A 23,856-nucleotide genomic window follows, 5' to 3' on the forward strand; every position below is an offset into this window, starting at 1 on the left:
ATTTGTGGACACACCTGTGTTTCTTTCTATAGGTTGTAACTGAACATGCTCTCAAGCTGAACTCGTGGCATGTCATTGAATTCCTGTGGTGCTGCCTAGCCATGTCTATATTGAGACCGTAAATATGTTGACAAAGCCCTTCTCAGTTGTTACCGAAACGGCTTTTATTTTAAAACAATCAAGTTATTGTAAGCTATCGCAAGTGTATGTTTCCTCGCTGGGGTTTGATTTAAATATGTAATAGTCACAGTCTGTGGTTTAAATACAGCTCGAGGCTGAGGGCGTGGCCGCGTGCAGTGACGTCATGTGTTTATGTGAAAGCTAGTGGCAGCAAACACTCAATACGGTAACCGTGGACCACAAACGGTACGTTGTCTTATAAACATCGCTTATAGATACATTGTTGAAAAAAATGGCATTTCATAAAACCGCCTGGAGTTTTTGAAGTAAATGCCATTTGATTTTTCGCTTACCAGTGTCGATTGAACTTCACATCTCGACGCTAACGTTAGCTCGCTTACAAGCTAACCTGCTACCGCTAGCCGACGGTGAAAATGTAGTGAGGGTTTAATTAATGTGTCTTCCCTTTAGCCCAGCCTGTCAGCTGTGTAGCCAATGTGATTTGTACATTGATTTTTAAGTCATTTTTCAAAACTGTCACCGGTTGTAAAAGGACTATCACTGTAGCAGATTATTTATCCTCATTTTGTTGCTTATGCAAAGTGAGCTAACGCTAGCTGTCAGTGTCAGTCATTTGTTTACGTTTAGTACATAACATGGTTGATGTTCTGCTGACAGTCAGCTTTCACACTTTTTTTTGCATTATGTGATTAAACAATTTTTTATCATGTGATATAACTGCAATTTAAACTAACATTTAAAGGGTTTTTTTTTGCAGTATGATATTTATTGGCCCAACTAAACAAAACACTTTTCTTTCTGAAGGTATCTGCCATAGAAAAAGTCTAAACATTTTCACACCACATTACACAAAATAAAATGGTTGAACATTGGGGATGGAATGAGTCTATCTCAATGTTTAAGCTACTCACAAGATTCAACTTGTACTGAAGGTATTCTTACAGCTTTTAACGCTTTCTTTTGAAAACTCTCTTTCAGTGTACCCTAGTGCCACCCGTGTCCGGGTGCCATGTTCCTCGGTTACACATGAGCTCTACTATGTGGTACATCATGCAAAGCATTCAAAGTAAATACTCCTTGTCCGAGCGTCTCATTCGCACAATCGCAGCCATCCGTTCATTTCCACACGACAATGTGGAGGATCTCATTCGTAAGGTAGGCCTGTTCATCTTCCAGTCTGACTTCAGATGAATTATATATCTAAGTGTCATTAGTTATATTGAGATAATTATGTCCTCTGCTGTCCAGGGCGCTGATGTGAACCGGATGCATGGCACACTGAAGCCTCTACACTGTGCCTGTATGGTCGCTGATGCTGACTGTGTGGAGCTACTGTTGGAGAAGGGGGCAGAGGTACGTTATAACTTCACATGGAATCATTTCCAATTTAACACCTCATGGTTTATTTTTCTTCATTTCAAACATAAATGATCTTTGTGGAGGCAATGTTTGTGTGAGCAAATGTTTACAACTCTCCCCGGTTGGGTTGCCTTGATAAAGCTTTGACATTTAGAATAGAGAACAAAGGTCGCTCAGAAAATGTATGCTTCTATCAATTCTAACAGGAGTAGTATCTGAATTTCCACTAAGTACTTACATTCAGAAATCCAGCAGCACACAAATATGGTGTCTCTGGCTTTTTCCTGGCCCGGTGACATGTAATTCATGTATTCTCCCCCTTTTAAAGTCATTATTAAAAATGCCTTTGAGGATAAGTTACCTGTTCAAATTTGAACGTTTGGTAAAATGAATTTGGGTTCACAGAGCCTATAACTGTATTGCTCTGTTTTGTGGGTGACATAAGATGTGCTATAATAGTTTTTTCCCTCCCTAGAAATGTACTAAGTTGCTTTGTGTTGCCCTTTTCAGCAACCATCAATCTATATTTGGCTCTAGCCAGCCCTTTTGCACTTTTGTGCTACAGAACATGCATGCACCAGCACAAAGCGCAAAAGGGCAGGTGCACAGACCAGGCATCTGACAGGTGCTGACAGAACTTAGCATTAGTTGGTTCATTACATTACATTTCTTTACTAGGTAAATGCTTTGGATGGATACAACCGCACAGCACTGCACTATGCAGCAGAGAAGGATGAGAGCTGCGTGGAGCTGCTGTTGGAGTACGGGGCCCAGCCAAATGCTCTGGATGGCAACAAGGACACCCCGCTGCACTGGGCGGCCTTTAAAGACAACCCAGAGTGTGTGAGAGCCCTGCTGGAGAGTGGGGCCTGTCCCAATGCACGGGACTACAACAATGACACGCCTTTGAGTTGGGCAGCAATGAAAGGCAACCTGGAGAGTGTCAAAGTGCTGTTAGACTATGGGGCCCAGGTCCATGTGACCAACCTGAAGGGCCAGACACCTATATCTCGACTGGTAGCCCTGTTAGCCCGGGGCCTGGGCACTGAGCAGGAGGAGGAGTGCCTAGAGCTGCTGTGCCGGGCGGCAGGGCAGTTTGAGATCCGGCGTGCTGACGGCACGCTTCCCAGGGAGCTGAGTAAGGATCCCCAGCTGCTGGCTAGGCTCACAAACATGGTGGCTCAAGCTCCAACACTTCGCTCATTAGCGCGTTGTGCTGTCCGAAAGAGTCTTGGAGTCCAGTACCTTCCCACTGCTGTAAAAGAGCTTCCTTTACCAGAGACGATCAAAGAATATCTATTGCTTAGAGACTGAATCCATGTTATTATTAAATTGCTCTTCACACAGCCTTTTTTTGGCAAGGAAGTGTTTGCTTTGAGTTCTAGTTAATCCTCCTGACGGTGGCCCTTATTAATCAAATCTTCTTGCATTTGAATATAAAGTTGTACTCTTGGAGAGGTGTACGGACCTCTCCAGGTCTATTATTTAGTCGCTTCACAATAAGTGGAGCCAGTTTCAGTTTAAAAAAGGAGACTGGACAAGCCAGTGTTGAATAGATTGATTCACAAAGGCGTCATAATAGATCTGCGATCTCTGGTAACAAAGTTAGGGAACGTGAATTTTTTGATGCAACAATGGTTCTTAACCCACTCTGTATGGAGTACTGACAAACTCTAGAGAGTAACCATTGTAGGGCTTCATATAAGGAATGAACTTACATGAAATTTGATGTGTCCAGTCCTCTAATTGTTCACAAAGAGTCCATCTTTGTCATTTTATTTTGGCTCATTATTAATTTAATGCTCTGCTAAATTCACAGAACATTTTAATATTAAATTAAATTAAAATAATGCCATTGTGATATTTCACATGGCATATAAAATCTTGATTATTGAGTTTGTTGAAGAAAAAAATCAGTTTTGGTTATTGTAAAGTTAAACTTAAATATAAGTTAGGTTTATTAATAATGTCTGAATATCTGAAGTTTAGTTGGTCTGATTGTGCCATCTCTCTCTTCTGATAATGTTCTGGTAAACTTACAATGGCTGTAAAGTTCTATATATATATAGAGCGGGAAACAGAAGACATGTATAAAAACGTACTTTGACCAGAGCAGAAAATATCCTTCTTGATGGAAACATTTAGATTTCTTATGCAGCATCACAAAAGTTTCACAATATTATCACTGGTTTCACAGAGAGGTTCACGAACAGTGGCTGCCAAATCCTCCATCCAGTTCACTAAAAATGTTTTATGCGTTTAAAAGTAACTTTTTTTTCATTTAAATGTTAGAATCTTAGAACCATGGAATGGCATGATGACTAGGTTTTTGTTCTAAAGAGTGTGAAATGTATTTACGTTTTTTTTAATCTGCCTAAAACCTGACTGTTCTGTTCATGAGTTTGTTTGCTTGTTCTGCTGCTGTGTTAAAAAACAAAAGACCCACTAGATCATGTCTTGTGTACACCTGCAGAAGTGCTTTTTTTTCTCTTTGTCAATGTAAAAAAAAAGAAAAGTAAATGCCTTTTTACTTAATTTGTTTCTCTTCATTGTTCTTCACAAAAGTGTGAACTCAAGAAGCTGACACTTTAAAGACATCTTACATTTTGCAGAGGAGCACCAGTACTTTAAGGCTTAGATGTAGTAGTGAAAGAATGAGTGACTAGGTCAAAGTTTAATGATTGGCCGCCCTCAGATTTTCAGGTCGAGGTATTATTTGCACAGGCCTTTTGTCAAAGAAGACTTGTCATAGGTGTTCCTAATACGATTAATACTGGTTCAGTGCTAGTCAAGTGTCCCAGTAAGACAGCATGCACAATACTTTAGCTGAAACCAAAGCATGCTAAATGGAATCCAGTCATCACTATTCTTAATATCTACACCTGGGCTTCTTCTTCACCTTGAATGCATGTTTAAGCCTCCTTGTTGTGATAGCCATACCAGCTGTCAAAGCTTTATTCTTTTGAAACAGTTTATATGCACCTGTAAGGATCGTCATGGCAATGCTATGATGTTATTGTTTTCCTTGCAGCAAATGGATGGGAATACATGTGGCTTTGTCACAACAAAACATACCCAGGCTTTAAATCTAAAGTTAAACACTCAAAAATGTACAATGTATTTAAGAGTAAGAGTAGAAAAGGCTTTATTAGGCAGTCTTCTTATTAGAGATTATTGAATACAGCTGTTAAAACGTTGGTTATTTGAGTGAATCATCACTATTAGACGAAGTTCAAGTATAAACTGCAAGATACATTTACTGTCAGGCTGCTGCTTTGAACTGTTTCTTAGCTATTTTAAAACATGGGCAAAATATCTACTCAGAAAATTTGATTTTATGAGACAAAAGGGCAGCAAAACATAATTATTTGATTTATTTTTAAACATTACAAGTCTATTACTTTGAGCAAATATTAACACAATCGGAGAGAAGAGAGAGAGAGAGAGAGAAAGGAGAAATAGCAGATTGTGTGTTTATTTTTCTCTTGGAAATAATCTAACCGTGAATCTAGTATGTTGATTGCTCCAGTTATCCACTAGGGGTCCCTCTAGTGTCATCTCTGATTCCACATTTATTGGCTTACAAAATGTGGAATGTGATTTTAAGTGTCATTTGTCGAAGGAAGAAAATTGTGATGTTATGTAACAATTGCTTTAGGGTACATCAGCTGCCAAGTCTTTAACACTTAATGCATTTTGAGTCATGTAACAAGCCGTTTTGGTAATATCTCTCATTCCACGATTGAAGCCCATTTATTAATTTATTTCTAATGCTTTAGCCTATTGTTTGAGGCTTGGAGCAATTAAGGACGTTTACTTCCAAGGAGAGAGTGCAGGGTGAGAATATCAGGAGGGAAGCCAGAGCAAGAGGGGAAAGAAGCCCCCTCATTTTCAATGTTGACACAAAACTGATGTCTTTTATATTATGATCAAATTGTAGGGGTTTTTAAAAAATAGACAAAATACACAAACTAGATAAACAAATACAATAGCCTAGCAAAAAAACACACATTGAAGGAAAGAGGAAAATGGGGAGGCTGTTTAGGTCTAGTGTTTATTAAAGGCATCTACCATCAATGCCATTATTGTGCTCTGTTCGTTTAGCTAATGCACTCTTTAAAGGTGCAGCTCTTTTACAATCCAAAATATAGATTATGAATCGAATACAGTCGAGTATATATTTGTTATATGGCCACAAATTCACTGTACTATAATTGTACAGTTTAACAACAAATAAAGAACAAAAGATGAAGTTAAAATAAAAATCTAACATCTAAATGATAGACCAGATATTGCTTTTTATTTTGTGCCCCACTGTTTTTCAGAGGAACATGTGATTGGTAAGAAATTAAAATATCACCTATTCATGCACTCAGTGACAACATACAGCTCAATTTAGTCTTTGATGAGTAAATAATAAACAACGTGATTTTTTTGGTCAATTTATATAGCCTACTATTATGCTGGAAATAATACAAGTATATAACCAGATGTGCAAAAATCAGAAATCTTTCTTGTTTAATATTTTCTCCACAAAAAAGAAAATTACAGTGGTTTTATCATGCCAGAGGCCTATAGGACTGTAATACCTTATTGAATTGTAGACATGTATGTGTATTTTTGTAACTTGATGTTTTATCTTCCTATAAATTAATTTGTTTGCATTGCAAAGGCCTACATGTTATTTATTTCACAAAAGTTAAAAAAACGTGATAAGTTTACAAGTTCAGCACTGTCAGCATCTCTTTTTCCCATTCAGGGTATCTGTGTGTTCAATTATGGTCTATCTATTCTATGGTGTTATACGTTTTGAAAGCAAGGGTTGTTTTTCAAGGTTCTACCACAAACTTCTGTATATTTATGCAGAATCTAGATTCAAAAAGATGAGACTGTATTTTGCTTTGCAATCTCGTGTGACTTTATTGAAAAGTATCAAAAACATGTGCAAATAGTAAGATGTAAGTCAAAAGCCCCTTTATGCTTATCAATACCCGGATTCCTTTCTATACATGCTGTATGATTGAGCACCGTAACTGCTGCGAATTCTCGCGAGATTTCGACGTCAAGGGGAGTGTCAAATTCCAAGAGAGAGGAGAGGAGAGGGGAGCCAGAGAGAGGGGCGCAAGGGTGAGTTTGTAAACACTTAATAACCCTTTAAATTCTCACAAGCTATTTCGAATACACGAAACTGTATCAAATTGTAGCTCGGTGCGTGAGTTTTCAGAGTTTTTGTTACTACTACACGTCTATTAATTTGTCAAAACTGGTGTGGCAGCTCCAACGTTTCATTCGGACCCACAGTCTCGCTTTGCACTCAAGTGTCAGTCCGCTAACCAACTTACTGGTAGCTTTTTCAGCTTTTATGATTTTGTCTGTCCCGTATGCCCTTGAAAAACACAAGTTCACTGCAGTTATAATCAAATAAGTGTCCGTGTGTGTTTATTGTCACCGCGGAAACTGTTTGTAGCGCTGTTATTACTAGTTTTTGGTGGTACTTCGGCCTGTTGTTAACGCTAGCCACACCAGCTAGCCATTAGTTTTCCGTGGATACAAAAAAGTTGATTTCGATGTTTTAGCCAATAAGAATACAGTGGCTCATGTTATTGACAGGGTCTAGAGCTGTGCACTCAGCAGACGCTGTTGACTGACGTACATGTAGCCAATAGTTGTAAAGAAAAGGCGGTCTTGTTACGGTAAAAGGCAGGGCTAAGTGTGCCCCAACGTCGCCAGACGATAATGAGGCTCGAAAAAGACAAACATCGTTTAAACCAGTCATCGTTGTCTGAAAGATGGAACCAAAGTTTTCATGACTTTACATTTCAGTTTCACATGAAACTCGTTAGCAAGCCTAATGTTCCAGGAAGATTATTTGTCCGTCTGTTTTTTGGCGGCAGAATATGTTGAAATGATAATCTGCGTCTGCAGTAGAAGTCTCTAAAGCGACTCAAAGTCTCAAGTAGTAATGATATCCATAGTATTGCAATTTGATCTGCTCAACGCCCCAGGATCCGCATCCCCATGCATGTCAACACCTTCATTAGGAATGTAGGTCATGTTTTTGGCAGAGTTATACCTCATTCCATCACATAGAGTTACACCAGAGAAAACTGCACCCTGTTTTGTCCAACCAAATTTCTTGACCCACTCTTAAGTGATGATATAACCTTGAAATTGTATGCATCGTAAATATTCTCTGCATTAACCCGAACAACACATTACACATATGGTGAACATATTTATTATTCCAGATATATATGCTCAGTCATATTATTTTAAATATAAATTTTTGCATCAGGCTTAGATGCCAGTAATATCTGCCCATTTCATATTTGGTTTGTTTATCCAGTAAATAATATTATTGTACAGCATTAGGCATTTAGCAAAGTAACTGTCAGCACAAGAAGCTTTTGCATGCTCAGCCCTCGATGACACCCTGAACTCCAAGTGACATGATCTTCAAAAACCACAGATAAAATGCCCCAAAACAAAGTTAGCACATCGTTTAATTTAATAATAATTTCATTTAAGAAAACTACAATGTGTCCCTTGTATCCTCCTGCATTGTTGTCATGGTTTAAGCTTTTAGGCCTAGTTGTACATACATGGATATAGGATTTAATTTGTTCCATTTGCCAAATCTCAGCTTTAGTTTTGCTTACATATTTTGGCTGTCACACATTCAAAGCTAAAGCATTTAACTTTTTTTTGTATATTGCCTAAAAACCAGGACCTCCCCTTTGTAATTTAGTTGTAAGTACCTGCATTTGATCTGTTATTTGACCAATCACTAACATTTTTTCCCTTATATTTCTTTAGCTTTTTTTTTACCCATTTCACACTATCCCTCCCCTTCCTTTCGTTTTTTCTTTTTGCGGGGTCTCCCCTACCCCTTGGCAATTCAAGCCTCAGATTCCAGAGTCATGGCTGCAGCGCGAGCTATTAATACAGTTTGTTTAGTCAGTTTCCTAGCAGGCTGCATCAAACACTGGATGGCTGTGGCTGATTATAGCTGGGACTCGTTCCCCTACACCTGCTGAGTCGGAGAAATCCAAGTTAACTGTGGGACTTTGGCAGCAGCTCAATGAGACAGGACAGGAATTAGGGCAATTTGAGTGCTTCCATGTCACCTTGGATGAAAGGAGGTGAAAATAGGTGGACTTGATATCCATGACTGTAATGAATATCAGAGATGTGTATCAGGGATAATGTAACTAGCAGACTGATTTACTGTCTCACAGAGTTGACGTCTGCGTTAAGCAGAGCATTACAGTGTACAGTAAAAAGTCAAACTTACAACTAGATCTTAAGTGCATATACATGAGACATCAATCGCGTTGAAAAATAATCAGCAACATCTTTCCTCAATACATGTGTAGCAGGAAAATACACACATAGCTGCAGAGTTTAAATGATGTCCTTTGAGACAGATTGTCTTACCACAAAGCCAAGCAAGAGATGCTGCAGAAAATACTTTAACACGTCTGTTTGAATCAGGTCAAGATATTTGTCTGGGCAGTTATGTAAACAAATGGTATTTTTCTCCCCAATCCTCTGAAAGTTAGGGTGGAAATTAGTGCCGGGCAATTAACCAAGTTTCAATTTCAATTACAATTTGGCTTCCCACAATTATGAAAACAGGATAAAGGAGAGTAAACGATTACTGTGCTGCAAACAGTGTTGTGCTTGTTTTGTCTAAAGGTCTTGTCATGTTTTGTAAATGTTTCAAATGTTTTTTGTACAGTAGAGGAGAGTACATCACAACTACCTCATGAACATATTCATTTATTATTATATATTATTATTTTAATATATTTATAGATACTTTTTGCTAATTTATTTTCATTTATTGCTTGATTTTTTTAAGTGTTCAGAATTTTGAAGAGTTAAGAGTGTTTACGTTCGATAGATGTATGTCGTGCAGATGTTGTAAAATCAATGAGTAATTGTGTTTCTTTGATAATCCTGATCATAATATCCATCAAAAAATATCTTGATTATGATTTGTACCATATTTAAGCAGCCCTAGTGGAAATCACACATGATCCTGTCTGCTAATGTCTAGAATGTCATTACCAAGATGTAAACTTTGAAATCTGTTCCCATTCCTCACGCCAGATGTGTCTATTCCCCACGCAGTCCACACCCTCAGTATAACGAGCTGGACTGACTTTCTTGTTTGCAAACGCATCTCTGCCCAAATAGACGCAGTGGATTGGAAGCACTTTGTGAGGGTCCTGGCACCAACCTGTTGTCTTTGTCCAGAGCATGGGAGGTCTGCTTCATCGGCCTTAAGACTTGCACAGATATCTTGCTTACTCACACAATAGGGATCCCTTTTCCTCATGAAGAAATGGACTTACAACAGTTAGGCCTGTTTCAAGCCCAGCGTCATGGGAGAGCGTTGTTATTCCACCGCAAGGTTTCAGTAATCATGTGTTGGCTTGGAGGTAGCTGTCTTCAGCAGAGGGAGGAAGGAGGAAAAAATACTGAGTTCAACATTGGGAAAATGTTCAAACATTTATTCCATGCCAACATAATGAATAATCTGTCACACTCAATATTGTCAGACAACATGCTCGTTCAATGTATTACTTACAACAAACCAGAATAATATTGACGGACTGAATATGTTTTGCTGATGTTTTTCAGTGCTATTGCTGTACACATTAGGTTTAAAATGCAGAGGCATTCATGCAATCCTCATACTATTTGTACAAACTTAGGAAAAATACATCACAATCTGTATATTTTGTTAGGGATATTGAAGTTGTTCGGGTTGGATGGCACCTCTACTAATAACTGCATTTTAACAGAATCTTATTCAATATTGAAGCAATCACTGGCTTTTTACTTGTGTACACAGGAAAGTCCTAGATGCATGTTGCTAGTTTCTGTAATGTCAGTGGGACAACGTTGTGTAATAGTAACAGACGTCACTTTAGGCCAGTTGAGAGTGCTAAATCATTAATGTCATTTGTTCATTTCCATCCCTCCAGTTCCATGACCATCTATTTTTCTGAGCTTCACAGTTTGTCTTCACAGCGAGAGGTGCAGGGTGGGTAGGTTTGGGGGAGCTTGGGATTTGGAGACGATTTACAGAAGTAGTGAGTCTTATAATGAAACTCCAGCAGCAGTGGAGGAAACCAAGCATCAACATTTGCATGTTTAACTCGAAGAATATTTAGGCCCTTTGAATGCTTTGGGGGTTTCTTATTCAAGCAAATGTCGACATTGCCATCCTCACGTGCCTCTTTTTAAGTACTTCCAAATGTTAATGTCTTAATTAAATCCTTTACAATATGCTGTTACATCATAGAGGTGCTCAGAGGAAATCAAACTATTCACATTTCAAGGATAGACATCTTGCTGATTTTGTGTTATTTCACTTTAACTATGGTAACAAAAAACTGACATTTCTAATGATCACTTTATCTGCACAGGGACGGTAGTTCAAAACTAGTATTACTATAATTGATCAGGGGTGTGAGCCAACTTTACGTAACTGGTAATTGAAGATAAATTATTATTATATTGATAGTACGAGGGTGAAATGTGGCAGTTAAATGTGGTAAATAAATGAGGTACATTGAAATTTGATGGAAAGAGAGATTTGAGATGAGAGAAACAGCTGAATCAGAGAGGGAGAGATTAAAGGAGAAGGTAAAGGGTTGGGAAGTGCTTGAGAAGTGAGAAGAGGGAGTGGTAATGAGAGAAGGAGGGATTGAAAGCAAGGGAAAAGGAGACAGAAGGAGGGGGACATGTCTTTGTGTTAATGGTAGCCGTCGCTCTCCCATGGAAGCGGCTCCTCATTGGTCGGCAAGAATCCCCCCTGTGTGAAGGAAGTATCACCAGGGAAACTTTGTCTCGCTGCCTCTGTGCATGTTTTCCTACTTGCCAGGGTTATTTTTAAATAGCATTCGGCTTCCTGCTCAGACTCAAGACTACAAGCCATAGCATCCCTGTTTTGTTGTTTTCGGGATTTGCAGGTTGAAAACTAAAGACAGGTTGCAGCAATGTTTTCCTCCTCTCCTCTCCCACAGTTACATCATTGCAAGTTTTTTGCAAAAATGGGGGATGACCGACCTTTTGTGTGCAGCGCTCTTGGCTGTGGACAGGTAAGTCTTCTCCCTCCTTGTTCTGTGTTTCAGGTGTGTGCATGTGTGTGTGCTTCAGGGTGTTTATGTTCTTATGAAAGTTAATCTAGCTGTTAACTGTAGCTCCATATATGTTTGAATGTCTTAGCTTTGAAAAGAAAAATAATTTAAAGCTAGACAAAACAAAGGATATTGGATTTGAAAACACATTTGTTTAATTAAAATAAAACTGCAGTGAAAGCACTTGAAAACTCTAAAAGACTTTTGAACTACCGCCGTCACACTTGTTCTGATTGCAAGAATAAAACTAGCATGCTGGGGTTTTTTACAACAATCATAATAATCAAATACAGATATATGGAATGATGAGTACAGATGGCGTTCTTCTTGCATGCTGTCTCTTGAGACAATGCTGTCTCCTTTAGCAGTGACTCACTGGAAGCTCCAGTGAGTAATCAGAGCACAGTCATTGTTTCAACCTGTCACTGTTGACTTCCAGCGCCTGCAGACACAGGTTTGAGCCGCGGCAGTGACTCAGCTGAGCGCCAATAGAGCACTCACATGCCAGCAACGTGGTGTGTTGTCGGGGCCTTGGCCTCATATCACAGCAAATTAAAAGAAGTGTGCTCTTGGACTCATGACTGTTCAGCACAGGAAATGTCATGACTGATGTTGTGCTCAATTAGCTGTCTTTAGCTGCGTGCGATAGCCTTTGAGCTGGTTATGGATGATCTCTCCTGAGGTCTGGAGGACGAAAGTGTTCGTGTGGTTAAGTAACATTTGTGATTCATAAGCCTTTTTTTCATCCACTGATCAGAAGCGATGTGTTGTACATGGGAGTTGTGGTTTAAACAACAGAGATGTAAAGTAGTTAAACATGCATGTATAATAAATAAATGATGATTTGTGTGGCTGTTTTCCTTTCAGAACAGTATGGACACTTTGGGACAGCAGCACCCTTAATATTTGATCTTTTCTTGGATTTTGTTTCTGTGATGTAAATACTTTGCATATTTCATTTGTGGATATCATTTATTTAGTTTCTTGTTAGAACAACAGAATCACGTGGAAAGCAAAGGGACTTGGATGACAGTGTCGGTCCATAGCTCCAAATGTCTGTGTTATTTTCACTAGCTCCCTTCGGTCTCCAGCTGAGTTAACTTATCGCTGCTAGTGATGAAAAGTCCTCCAAGTTCACAAGCAAGCGTTAGTAGCTGAGTTTGTGTGTTCTCATTTTTGTGCTGGGCAGGATGTGCTCAGGATTTGTCACTAACTTCTTAATGAAAAAAATCAAACAATGAACAGCATAAAAAAGCCTGTCGAGCTGAGAGACAGTGTTGAGGTGAAATGTTCTGTGTATTATTTTCACAGAGCTGCAGACATCCAACACACATTACACTAAAGTCATTGGTAATGCGAAAATAGTCTTTAAAGGCCATATTGAGTTTTGAGTTATCTGATCAAATAAAAATAATAATAATAATCAGACCAGGCGTTAGAATTAAAACTTTTTTCTTGACAGTTTTTTTCAATGCTGTGTTCCATCACATTTAACAGTATAAAGTTACTATAATTCTACATATTATATCATCATAATTAACATAAATAATACATATTCTGCTTTTATATGTATCCTGTTTGATGGTATCTATCTGTGTTCCTTTTTTCCCTGTTTCTAGTTTTTTTTATGTCTAAAAGCTTTTCAACTGTTGCCCTTTACAAGCGCCAGTTGTCTACCGAGAAAGTCTGAATCAGGCTCATTATAGAACAAGGATGATTGACTCCTGGCTTTGCTCAAGGTTTTCCTTTTACCAAGTTAACAACAAAAACAACAACAACAGCAGCAGCCCCACATTATATAAAGCGCTGTATTTACTGTGTGGGAAGGGGTAACCCTATCTGCCCATATCTCATACAGGGAGATTAGTTAGAGATAGTTTCCTACACAAGAGCGGGCAACCTTGTTCAGAGGAAAGAAACAAATCAGACATGCAGTTGTATTGGTGATGCTGCCTGGTCGGGCTAAAAATAAGCCCCCTGACACTTGACTGTGTTTCCACTTCGCTCTCTCACGTCCGAACTCGCAACTGCAACGCAGCGCCCCCCAAAATAGGCACCAGTTACTGGTGAATAGGCTTGTGTCACAGCCAAGAATTCCTCCTCCGTCTTTACTGATTCACCATGTTACTTCTCCAAAGAAGAAGTGGCCTGTTTCTGATCAGGCTGTTTGTTCTCTCTTCTAAGGTCTGATTTGACCTCCTGTAGCTTCCACTTCAGAAACCTGTTAGGGAAATAATAGAACATAAACTGTAAAGATTATTGTTCAGGACAGATTATGAAATCCTTGTGTTTTACACTTCGCTGCATCTATTCTGATGTGTCAGCTCTTTCACTTTTGGTGTGTCGTTTGTGTTGGGGGTTTCTACACTTCATTTGTCAATCCTCTTAACTTTTCTGTTTTAAAATATTCACTGTTTTCATTCATAGAAGTCTGGTTCCTTTTTCTAGATAATTCTAACTTGTTCAGAAATTTGAACTAAACACAGTTTTCTTTGTTTTTGTTTTTTTTACATAATGTGTACTAGCTATATGCTGCATATGGTTGACTGCATTTGAAAAATATGATCTGTCTGGGATTATTGCATGGGTTGTATGGGTTGTGTTACTTTGGGTTACTAGGAAAAGTAGACAATTGCCCACAGGCTTCTTCATATAGTGTACTTTTCTCTTTTCTTCTGGCTCATCTCGTCACAGAGATTTACCAATGAGGACCACTTGGCTGTTCACAAACACAAGCATGAGATGACACTGAAATTTGGACCAGCCAGGACTGACTCTGTCATTATTGCAGGTACTGTTCAAATGCACAGCTTAACTCATCCCCTTTGTAAAATATCCTCATCCAGTATCCAGATGACTGCTTAGCGTGCATCAGCGTCAGTGTGTTCAGTTCTATGACATAAGATTCCTTATTTGATTCAATGTGTGAATTAAGTGTGAAACCGTTATTTTCAATAAAATTCTGCGTTTATTCCCTTTTGCCAGACCAGACACCTACTCCCACCCGCTTCCTAAAGAACTGTGAAGAGGTTGGTCTGTTCAACGAGCTGGCCAGCTCCTTTGAACAAGATGAGAGGAAAAGAGAGCAAAACTCTCTGTAAGGACGGCTTTGGGTTGATGACTTTGTTCTAATGTTTTAGTCTCTCTGGGCCTTTATTTATTTTATACACAATTCAATGGAATTAGTGCATTCCCCCCTCCCCCCATGTAATTAACAATTACTTCTTCTTTTTTTGTCTTTCTTGTTGATGTAGACAGAAACTATTACTGGCCTGGTGTACTTCTTCTTTATGGTCTTTATCATTTTAACTTTTCCAAAAAACTCTATTTAAAAGGCCCAGTTTGTTTAATCACATACAGATATTATTTCCTAAACTGATGTCTTGGTTATTTGCTTTGTGCGCTGAATACCTTGAGTGCCTACTTCCTTATTTAAATGTACGGTTGTCTATGAGAATATTTTCTTTGATAAGCAGTGTGAACACTCTGCCCTTTCTGTCTTTTATTGTCTCTGTCCTCCTCAGCTCCCTGCACCCAACTCTGTGGCTTTGGACATGAGCCTGCAGACGCCATCAGAGGTGAAGGTGAAAGAGGAAGCTCCTGTAGAGGTCGACTCCTCGCCGCCTGGCAGCCCTGAATCTATCTCCGACATGTCAGACAGCAGCAGAGAACCTCTGGTAAAAGGACAGGGTTGCATTAGTATCAAGAGAAGAGTGTTTTACCTTTAACGATGTATTGCTCATGATTTTTGTCACTTTGACATTCTTACTCAATTACATAAATGTCGGTTAAGGATATGAGTAGTGATATCTTTACTCTTAAAAAATGTGGTGCCTTTTTATGTTGAAACCATCGTGTGTTTATTAAACAACTCAAAGCTGAATTCTAATTGTGTTGCTGTACCTGACTGATTTTCTCCCAGGACACCCCACCCAGGAGTTCAGCCCCCACTCCAACTATTGTGCGTCCAGGTTCCCTCCCACTACACCTTGGCTTCGATGCCCTTCAACCCACCATGCCTTCACCCACCTCTGTCATCACACAAGCACCACCTTCCAATCGAACTCTGGGGTGAGTACATCCCAACTAGGGGTGATGATGTTAGATGGTGAAGGATTAGAATGTGTCGAAGATCCCCCGACGCAGAGAGATTGTTGTATCGGGCTACAGTGCACATTCTATCCTTTGGAGTTCTATGGCCTTGTCCGCTTCTTGCCTTCACTACAGACACACAGATCAGAAATGTAGGATGTGTCTTGTTTTTGTTTTTGTTCCCCCTTCCTCTTTTGATTTACAACAAAGCAGACATTTTCCTCTGTAATATGAAACTGGTTAAGATTATCCAAAATCGACAAGGAGCAAACAGTGGTTATTTACAAAGTCTTGTTTACAAGAATAGAGGTTAGCACTTTGGATGGCAACACATCATTCCTTTTTAACCACCCCTAGAGTAAGCATCCTAAACAGTATGCTGAAAGTAAATCAAGGAGGAGAACAGCCACACCTCAGTCAGCAGAGGCACATCTATGAAATGCCTTTTGATTTGTTTTGTGCAGCTGGTTGCTGCCGATGTTATTCTGCTCTCTCTTAGTTTTGCTACATCATTGTAACAGGCAAGAGGCTCACCTGCTGTGATAAGGGAGTCACGAGTGAAACGGTTTAGAACGGGAGTTGTGTTTGGGTCACTTCATGAAACTGAGGGAAGGGGTCATGTCAGTGAGGTCTGGACTTATTAAAAATTAGGACTGTGTAATTTGTTTCCATTAATGCTGCTCGAATTAATCTCAGTTAGCAGCCTCCTCTCTTCCCTCTTATCAATGCATAGAAGGCAGTTGCGAGTGAATTACTATGGTTTACTGTGGTGTAATAATATACAGAAGCCACGGTTTGGTTCCGACCTTGGTTTTGGGGTCAAGGTTCAGTACGAGTTTGGGAAAACAGGAAAAAGCAAGTAAATGTCCCGATTGCATAATTCTAGGTTTATCTAATTAATTATTATTATTATTATTATTATTTTGGAAATTAGTTTTAGCCTTTGTCTTTATTGGTTTGGACAGCTGAAGAGAGACAGGAAGTGTTGGAACCTAAGTCCATTGCGATGTCTTCAAGGGGGTCTCAAAGCTCCGCTGTGTCATTGTGATAGATTACTCTTCTTCTTCTTCTTCTTCTTCTTCTTCTTATAGTCATGTTTTGTTGTGTCTGCTTCTTCTTCTGCGTTTGTTGTTTAATTATCAGTCCAAAACATCGGTACTGTAACTGTTGGGGTCAAACACAAATAGTCATACTCCCTACTAGGGTGACCACTCTCCGCCTTGATAACTTTGTTATCAAGATTCCAGAAAAACTAAACTAAGATTCTCACTTCTCACCTGCATGACCACATGTCACAAAGATGAGTCACATTCTGGAGTATGTATAAATTTGCATATTTGTCCATTCTTATAAGTTTAAAAACACAACTAAAGTAAATCCAAACAAAACAATGAACTTTACTTAAAGCTACAGCTGTAGGAAATCTGCAGGGCTGCAGTCTTACAGTGCACAAAAAATGAATTTATCATAAATTTGTCCCCCCGTCCCCTCCTCCCTAGAGTCGATGCACATGCGCGTTGCCATGGACACGTAAGCTTCAGTGTTTAATCAGCTCTGCATCAGTCTAGAAACCTTTCTGCGTTCTAACTTCTCTCCATTTTTTAAAAAGCATGTACAATATTTATCCTAGTTTCACCACGTTTCTTGTCGTGGAGCTTATTAGAAAAATTAGAGGGCTTTTTAGTTCGGGTAGAATCAGTTATATCTGAACCACTTTGCTTGCCCCCCTGCATTGTTATCAGAGAAGCCAACACTTCAACAGAGCATGCTGGAGGACTAAAGCCACCATAAATGTGGCACCATACAAGGCCACCAGCGCCCCATTCAATGGCCAAAAATATTACTTATTCATGGTATTGACGGACAGTTTGTTGCTGGAAGATATATCCTAAACAGTGCACCTGCATTGTTATAAGCTGCAAAAGTTAAACCCAGTTATTGTTACATTTGGAACTGAGCTATCTGGGTTTTCCTAACTGAGTATACTAAGTATACTAAATAGTAAACAGTAAACAGAGGTGTAACTTCTCCAGCTACGGCTTCAGATTTATTTAACAGTGGATGCAGTGAGCCGGATTATGGCAACAACAACTTCTTTAAGGCAACTACGTTACTCTCTCTCACATTACTCCAAAGACGAGAGCACATTTAAAGATCAGCGCAAAAGACGATGGTAACATGTAGTGCAAGTTACGTGGCGTTAAACTTGTATATCATAGAAATGCTATTTTTCATATTTTCCCAACTGTTTCTCTTTTAACTGTCTGTTTGTGAGTGAACTCTTCAAAACACAGTATTTGAGCATATTCGACTTTTACACCATCACTCCTTTATTATACTGAGTTATTTGTTTCCTCTATAATCATTCTGTCTCTGAACTATACATGATATGTTTAAAAAAAACAACTAATATATAGATATTGAAAAAAATGTAAATGTATAAAATATTTCTAATTCTCTGATCTTTTGTATTTTTAGTGTTGCAGTGGAAAATCTTTCCTAAACTGTGAAATTTGAAACTTAAACTAGAAAACTGTGATTGATATAACAACAGCTGATTCCCATGCTTCTTCTGTCCCTCTGTCGTCTGCCTGTGTAGCTCTCCGACCAGCCACTACCCCATGATGATGCTTCCCTCTGGTCAGGCAGTTCCTGTGCTTCCTGGTCCAGGACATATTCCCTCTGTCATTAATGTAACGCACATTTAGGCACTAAATATTTTGTCATTTGATCAATAGGTGATGAAGTTTTGAATTAATATGTGTTTTTCTAATCTTTTCATTGTTTCTAGCTTGTCCGACCCATGTGTATGGTACCCAACATTCCTGGGATCCCAGGTCCTCCTCTGGGAGGCAGCAGCAGCGGCTCTAACTCCCCCTCCGGCTACAGCATCCACTCAGAGGCCAAGATGGTCAGCTCAAGATTAACTCTCTATTTTTGTCTCGTTATCTCTGCTTTTTGTCTTCATCTTCACCCTCCAGCCTCACTCTGTGCTGGCTTACTTTATTCATCATATGACTTTGTATTGCAGTTACTAGTTTATATAACTCTAACACTATATTGCATAACAGTACTTTTTGCATGTATTACAACGTATGCCTTGTTGCTTTGTTAGCAGAAAGTAATATATATATATTTCTTTTTTTTACTGTTTTAATTTTTATCGCAAAATTGCACACTTAGACAATCAAATAAAGACAGTGAATAAAATAAAATAATAATTTTAATAGTAGCCTATTAATAGCCTTAATAGTAACTAGGAAATGACAGCCAGGTTATTTCCAGAGACCATTAGACCATTTTAGACCCTTACTTCAGGCGACAAAATGTTTTATATCACAAAATAACATCATCTTATTAATGTTCCAGGAACATATAACTGCAGTTGGCTTACATCATCTAAAATGCCTTGAGAGGTTGAGATAGGATGTCACATGAATGTGGTGCTGCTGGAACAGGCTGGAACTGTGTGATACTGTGCGGTCAGCATGGGTGAAGATCTCTGCAGAAGTGGAGCACCTTATATATTTCATGGCTGAGGGGATAAAGGCTTTTCCTGTTGCTTTTTTTTAGGTCGTGTTATGAAAATATCTAGTATTAGCTCTTGTTTTCTTTGCTTTTGATGTGCCTTGATCCTTTAAGCATTCACACTGCTGGTTAGGGCTTGTTTTATAAGTACTCTTCTTTATATCGATGTTGTTCATTTCATATTTCTTCTGTAGCGTCTGAAGGCTGCACTGTCACAGCAGAGCCCGTCAGGACACAGTATGGGGATCATGGCCATGGGTGGCAGCCCAATGATCCCTCAGAGGGCAGAGCAGAGCCAGTTGCTCGTCCAGCAGCCAGATGCTCCATCACCTGCACAACCTCAGGTACAAAATGTTATCTTTAGTCGAGGATCTGGAGGAAATGATAACAGACCATACAATGTTTAATATTTAGCACGACACCTGTTTCTCTAACATTAAACTTGTGCTGTACTTCTTGTAGTGACAATGTGTTCTGACTAAAAATAATGCAACTATGACTCAAACTTCCCCTTTCTCTCTCGTCTCTCTTCTGCTTCCTTCTTACCCTTTCCCCTGTTCTCCACTCAGGTATCTCCAGCACAGCCAACAGGTGGGCGGCGGCGGCGGACACTAGACGATGATCCAGATGAGCGAAGGCAGCGCTTCCTCGAGAGGAATCGAGCTGCGGCATCGCGCTGCAGACAGAAACGCAAACTGTGGGTCAGTTCTTTAGAGAGGAAGGCTGAGGATCTCTGCAACCTCAACGTCTCACTGTCGGTGAGTGGGTAGGAGTGGGTGGGCTGAGGTGAAATGTGGCCTGTGGGAAGCATGTGTTAAAGTGTGTATTGTTACACTAACTGTGCCCAGTGGACGGATAAAACTGGAAGTATAAGTTTGTTAATTTCCAGATAAGTATGATTAGTTTCATAGAATTATAGGTAACTTTACAAATGGTCGCGGTTACACGATTTGTAACCAATGAACTCATAACTTTTTTTTATCTTCCATGGTTGCCTCAGGTTATTTTTACACTGCATAACCACTTCTGCACTGCCAGCTGTGCTTGATTAAAAACCAAACTGTTGTTGACTCCTAATAGTGCATTCTTCTTATAAGCAAAATTAAAACAGAATTTGTTCTTATTTTCTGGGCCTTCAGAATGAAGTGTCTCTGTTGAGGAACGAAGTGGCCCATTTGAAACAGCTGCTGCTGGCCCACAAGGACTGTCCTGTGACCACCCTACAGAAGAAGACTGCCTACTTAGGTGAACCTTTTATTTTATGCCTCTAACTATTTTCCATTGTTATTGAGGGCAGAATTTGGATACTGTAAAAAAAAAAAAAAAAAATCCTTAAAAAACAATATTGTCCATAGCCTATCTGAAAGACTGGTATGGAGTGGATTCAAAGTGAAGAGCAACTGTCTATGGTTTAAATCTGCATTTGTTTCCTCCTTTTTTGTATAGCTGCAGAAGAGAGCATGAAAGACACCTCAGAGCCCACAGGGTCCCCTGCCCCAGTGATCCAGCACAGCTCTTTGGCGCACAGCCCTTCTGCAGGGCATAATGGTCTGAGCTCAAGGGCAGCAGCTGAGGCCATGGCTATGTCTGTGCTGGCAGGAATGGGTCAGCATCAGAGGTCTGAGAGTGGACCCTCTCACATTATCATGGCTGCACAATCTCAATCTGCTGCCAGATGATGAGCGATTCCACCACGGCCCAGAATTGGCTCACACTCATTTCCCAGGGGTACACAAGGGCAGCAGATCCCCAACCTCCTCCCTCTTGAATCTAGAAGTGAAAATTTTGTAACCCCCCCCCCCCCCCCCCCCCCACCCCCCTCGCTGTGCTCCTCTGCTATCTCTGCCCCCCCCCTGTACAGCCATCATGCTGTGGCCTGGAGCTCAGCAGCAGCCTTCTGGGAATGGACCGAGACTTTGGAAAGAGCTTCCTGTTCACTTTGCCATAGACTACAGGGGCTGGACTCCACCCTCACATCCTCGTTTCCCCCTCTTGTGCTTCCCCTCTCATCTCTCCTCTGTTCAGTAGGCACAACGCCTCACTGGACAGTAGGACTGCATCGCTCTTGAGTGTACTGACGCATTGAACTTTCCATATGGACACCTTAGCACGTGCACAGTTTCTAACACACAGGTGTTTCAAAGATTCACATGATCAAATCAGATACCACACAGGGCTTCACACTGTATTCAGCAGGGAATAGTGCCTTGTTGATCCTCGACTTTTCTAGCCACACACACACACACAACCACACACACGCCATCAAAGCCTTTGTCCCTGTACATCCTTGGCTCCAAAGACGCAGTCATCGTCTAGACGTCTGACTCAATTTTCACCGAAACTCTTTGTAAATTGTTCCACCTCCAGGTGATCTAAACACAGAACCCAAAACCTTACCTCATGCAAACCTTTTAAGTTAAAATAGATTAACTGTGTGTGTGATTGGCTCTGTGTGTATATATTTATGTACATCAGAACATAGCAGTTTGCCTACTCCTGATCTCATACGTTAATAGCTGGATTGTTAGCATGGGACTTTTTCTATTAGAGTGTTATGTTGTTGATACAGTATGTGCAGCTATATATTTTTTATTAATTGGCACATCCAATCCAAGATTTGACCACAGAACCAAAATACGCTAGATTGACAGTGTGTTTTCTTAAAATTAGTATGTTTGAGGATATATATTATTTTTTTTAAACCTGAAGGGAATTACTCTGTCCCCTCCTTCCCACTTTACTCTAAAACAGACAGTTTTGCTGTTTATTGGTTTGTTTCCATTTGATATCAAATTATATCTGGTGTTTCTCCGTGTGGGCTCTTGACTTCCTGTAACTGTTACTTTCACACTTCTCAGGATGGTTGCACATCCTTGCTGCTCATTGGAAGTGCGATGAACCGATAGGTCTCTTTGCTCTCTACCAAACCTAAACTAAGCCATAATGACTTCAAAAAAATGTATCTCTGAATCTCCAAAGACCAACTGGCACTTGTTAAAAGAAAAGAAGTACATTTCTAGACTGTTTTTTTTTCGATTCAGAGGTCACAGTGACACAATCATCAGTAAATAATTGCTTGTTACTTGCACTTGTTTGTTACACAGTCTCTCACACAATGTCTCATATGTTTGCCTTAAGATCACATCGGTGCCTCGGATATTCACACTTAGAGAATAAAAAGATATGCTCACATGGAAAACAATGGACCCTCAAAAAATATGATGTTTAACAGCATTTGGTCATTTAATTAAATAATAACCAATTAAAGATTGACCTATTACGGATTCCAAAAAGGCTTTGAACTCAATGTTCCACCATTAGTCTCTCCTCAGTGGCAAAAACAACATTACTGGTCTGTCATCTGGTGGAGACACACAGCAAAGACATCCTCACGCTCTGAGAGAGAAGTTTAGATGTTTCATGACTTTCTGATTGTCTCTTGTTCTTTTGAAACCCCACCAAGATATTTTAACAAGATATTTTTTTATTTTTTACATAGACACCTAAACTAGCTTTTTGCTTTTCTTGTTTTCTGTATATTTGCTTCTTTCTTTTGTCTGATGCCATCATATATTTGAAAGATGTGATAATTCAAAAAACAGATATCTGTCCACACAAGGGCATGTTTTATGCACTAAAATGTTGAAAATGTATGTTTTATTTGTGTTTCTGCTCTTTCATTTGCAGTTCTCTTGTCCTCATGGTTTTCAAAAAGATATCAGATTTGTTTTTCTTAATGAAATTTCTCTTCTCTGTCATGTATACATTAATGGGAATTTGCTCAGCAACTTTAACCTTTCACCTCTGACTGAACCTTTTATCCAATAGTTCCAATGGAGACCCCGATATTTTGTTGTACTTTGGAGCTAGCGCTATATTTGGCTGGCAGTCCCTTTATAGACTATTGTTCATATGAAATTTAAATACCAACTATATTTAGCTTTCAGTTGTTCATGTAATTCATGTCATTGGCACCTTTTCTGTCATTTCTTTTTGTTGTTGTGTTCTAGTTTCAACACCATACAACCTTTGTCGTAGTATGTCTAAATGAACTGGTGGATAGAAACTAATTACTATCAACACACAGATTTCTTCTTTGTGTTTTTTTTTTCAGTCATTAGTCCAACAATAGGCAACATCCCCTTTCTACATGTTTGAAAATGAATTTGGGCGTCTCTAATTACTGTCCTTGTCTAACTTATTCTTTAATTGGGCAACTAACAATCATCCTTACTGTCTTTGGCATATTAATGTTACCTAGAATTGTTGTAAAAAGAGGAATCAAATGAAAAATGCAACAATGTGAATGTTGCACAAAGTGTATTGATGGTTTTTCACACTCCCGTTGATGGACTTGATGATTTCAGAAATTGTCCTTGTACTGTACATATCTGTACTATACGAAATATATTTACTTTTCCATGCATGTCCAAGTGGAATACTATGAACACTTACAGTGCTGCAGTTTTAATTAAAGAAACTACATCTTAATAAACATTTCACATGTTTTGTTTATTGTGTGTTTTAAAGTTGGAAGAAATATTTACATAGGACAAACAATGTTACACATTTCAAGCACGTC

At 39.3% G+C, this 23,856-nt stretch overlaps 3 protein-coding genes across 3 annotated transcripts in view; 2 read left to right on the forward strand and 1 right to left on the reverse strand.

Moving 5' to 3' along the window:
* rpl10a (ribosomal protein L10a) overlaps positions 1 to 23,856 on the reverse strand; it is a 199,148-nt gene that overhangs the window by 62,340 nt on the left and 112,952 nt on the right. The gene's annotated exons all lie outside the window — the stretch shown is intronic.
* Positions 215 to 4,035, forward strand: asb8 (ankyrin repeat and SOCS box containing 8). The gene is made up of 4 exons (XM_061057221.1): positions 215 to 366; positions 1,120 to 1,296; positions 1,390 to 1,494; positions 2,179 to 4,035. Exons 2-4 carry the CDS (start codon positions 1,168 to 1,170, stop codon positions 2,812 to 2,814), a joined length of 870 nt encoding a protein of 289 aa, XP_060913204.1. The 5' UTR covers positions 215 to 366; positions 1,120 to 1,167; the 3' UTR covers positions 2,815 to 4,035.
* Positions 11,499 to 23,783, forward strand: atf7a (activating transcription factor 7a). Its single transcript, XM_061056630.1, is given in 12 exon segments — positions 11,499 to 11,615; positions 14,349 to 14,445; positions 14,640 to 14,723; positions 14,726 to 14,751; positions 15,179 to 15,331; positions 15,577 to 15,725; positions 18,346 to 18,439; positions 18,538 to 18,657; positions 19,469 to 19,618; positions 19,844 to 20,032; positions 20,414 to 20,519; positions 20,721 to 23,783. Coding segments are annotated over 12 exon segments (1,503 nt in total). The 5' UTR covers positions 11,499 to 11,513; the 3' UTR covers positions 20,954 to 23,783.

Source organism: Labrus mixtus, chromosome 15, assembly GCF_963584025.1.
Source record: "Labrus mixtus chromosome 15, fLabMix1.1, whole genome shotgun sequence".
Lineage (NCBI taxonomy): Eukaryota > Metazoa > Chordata > Actinopteri > Labriformes > Labridae > Labrus > Labrus mixtus.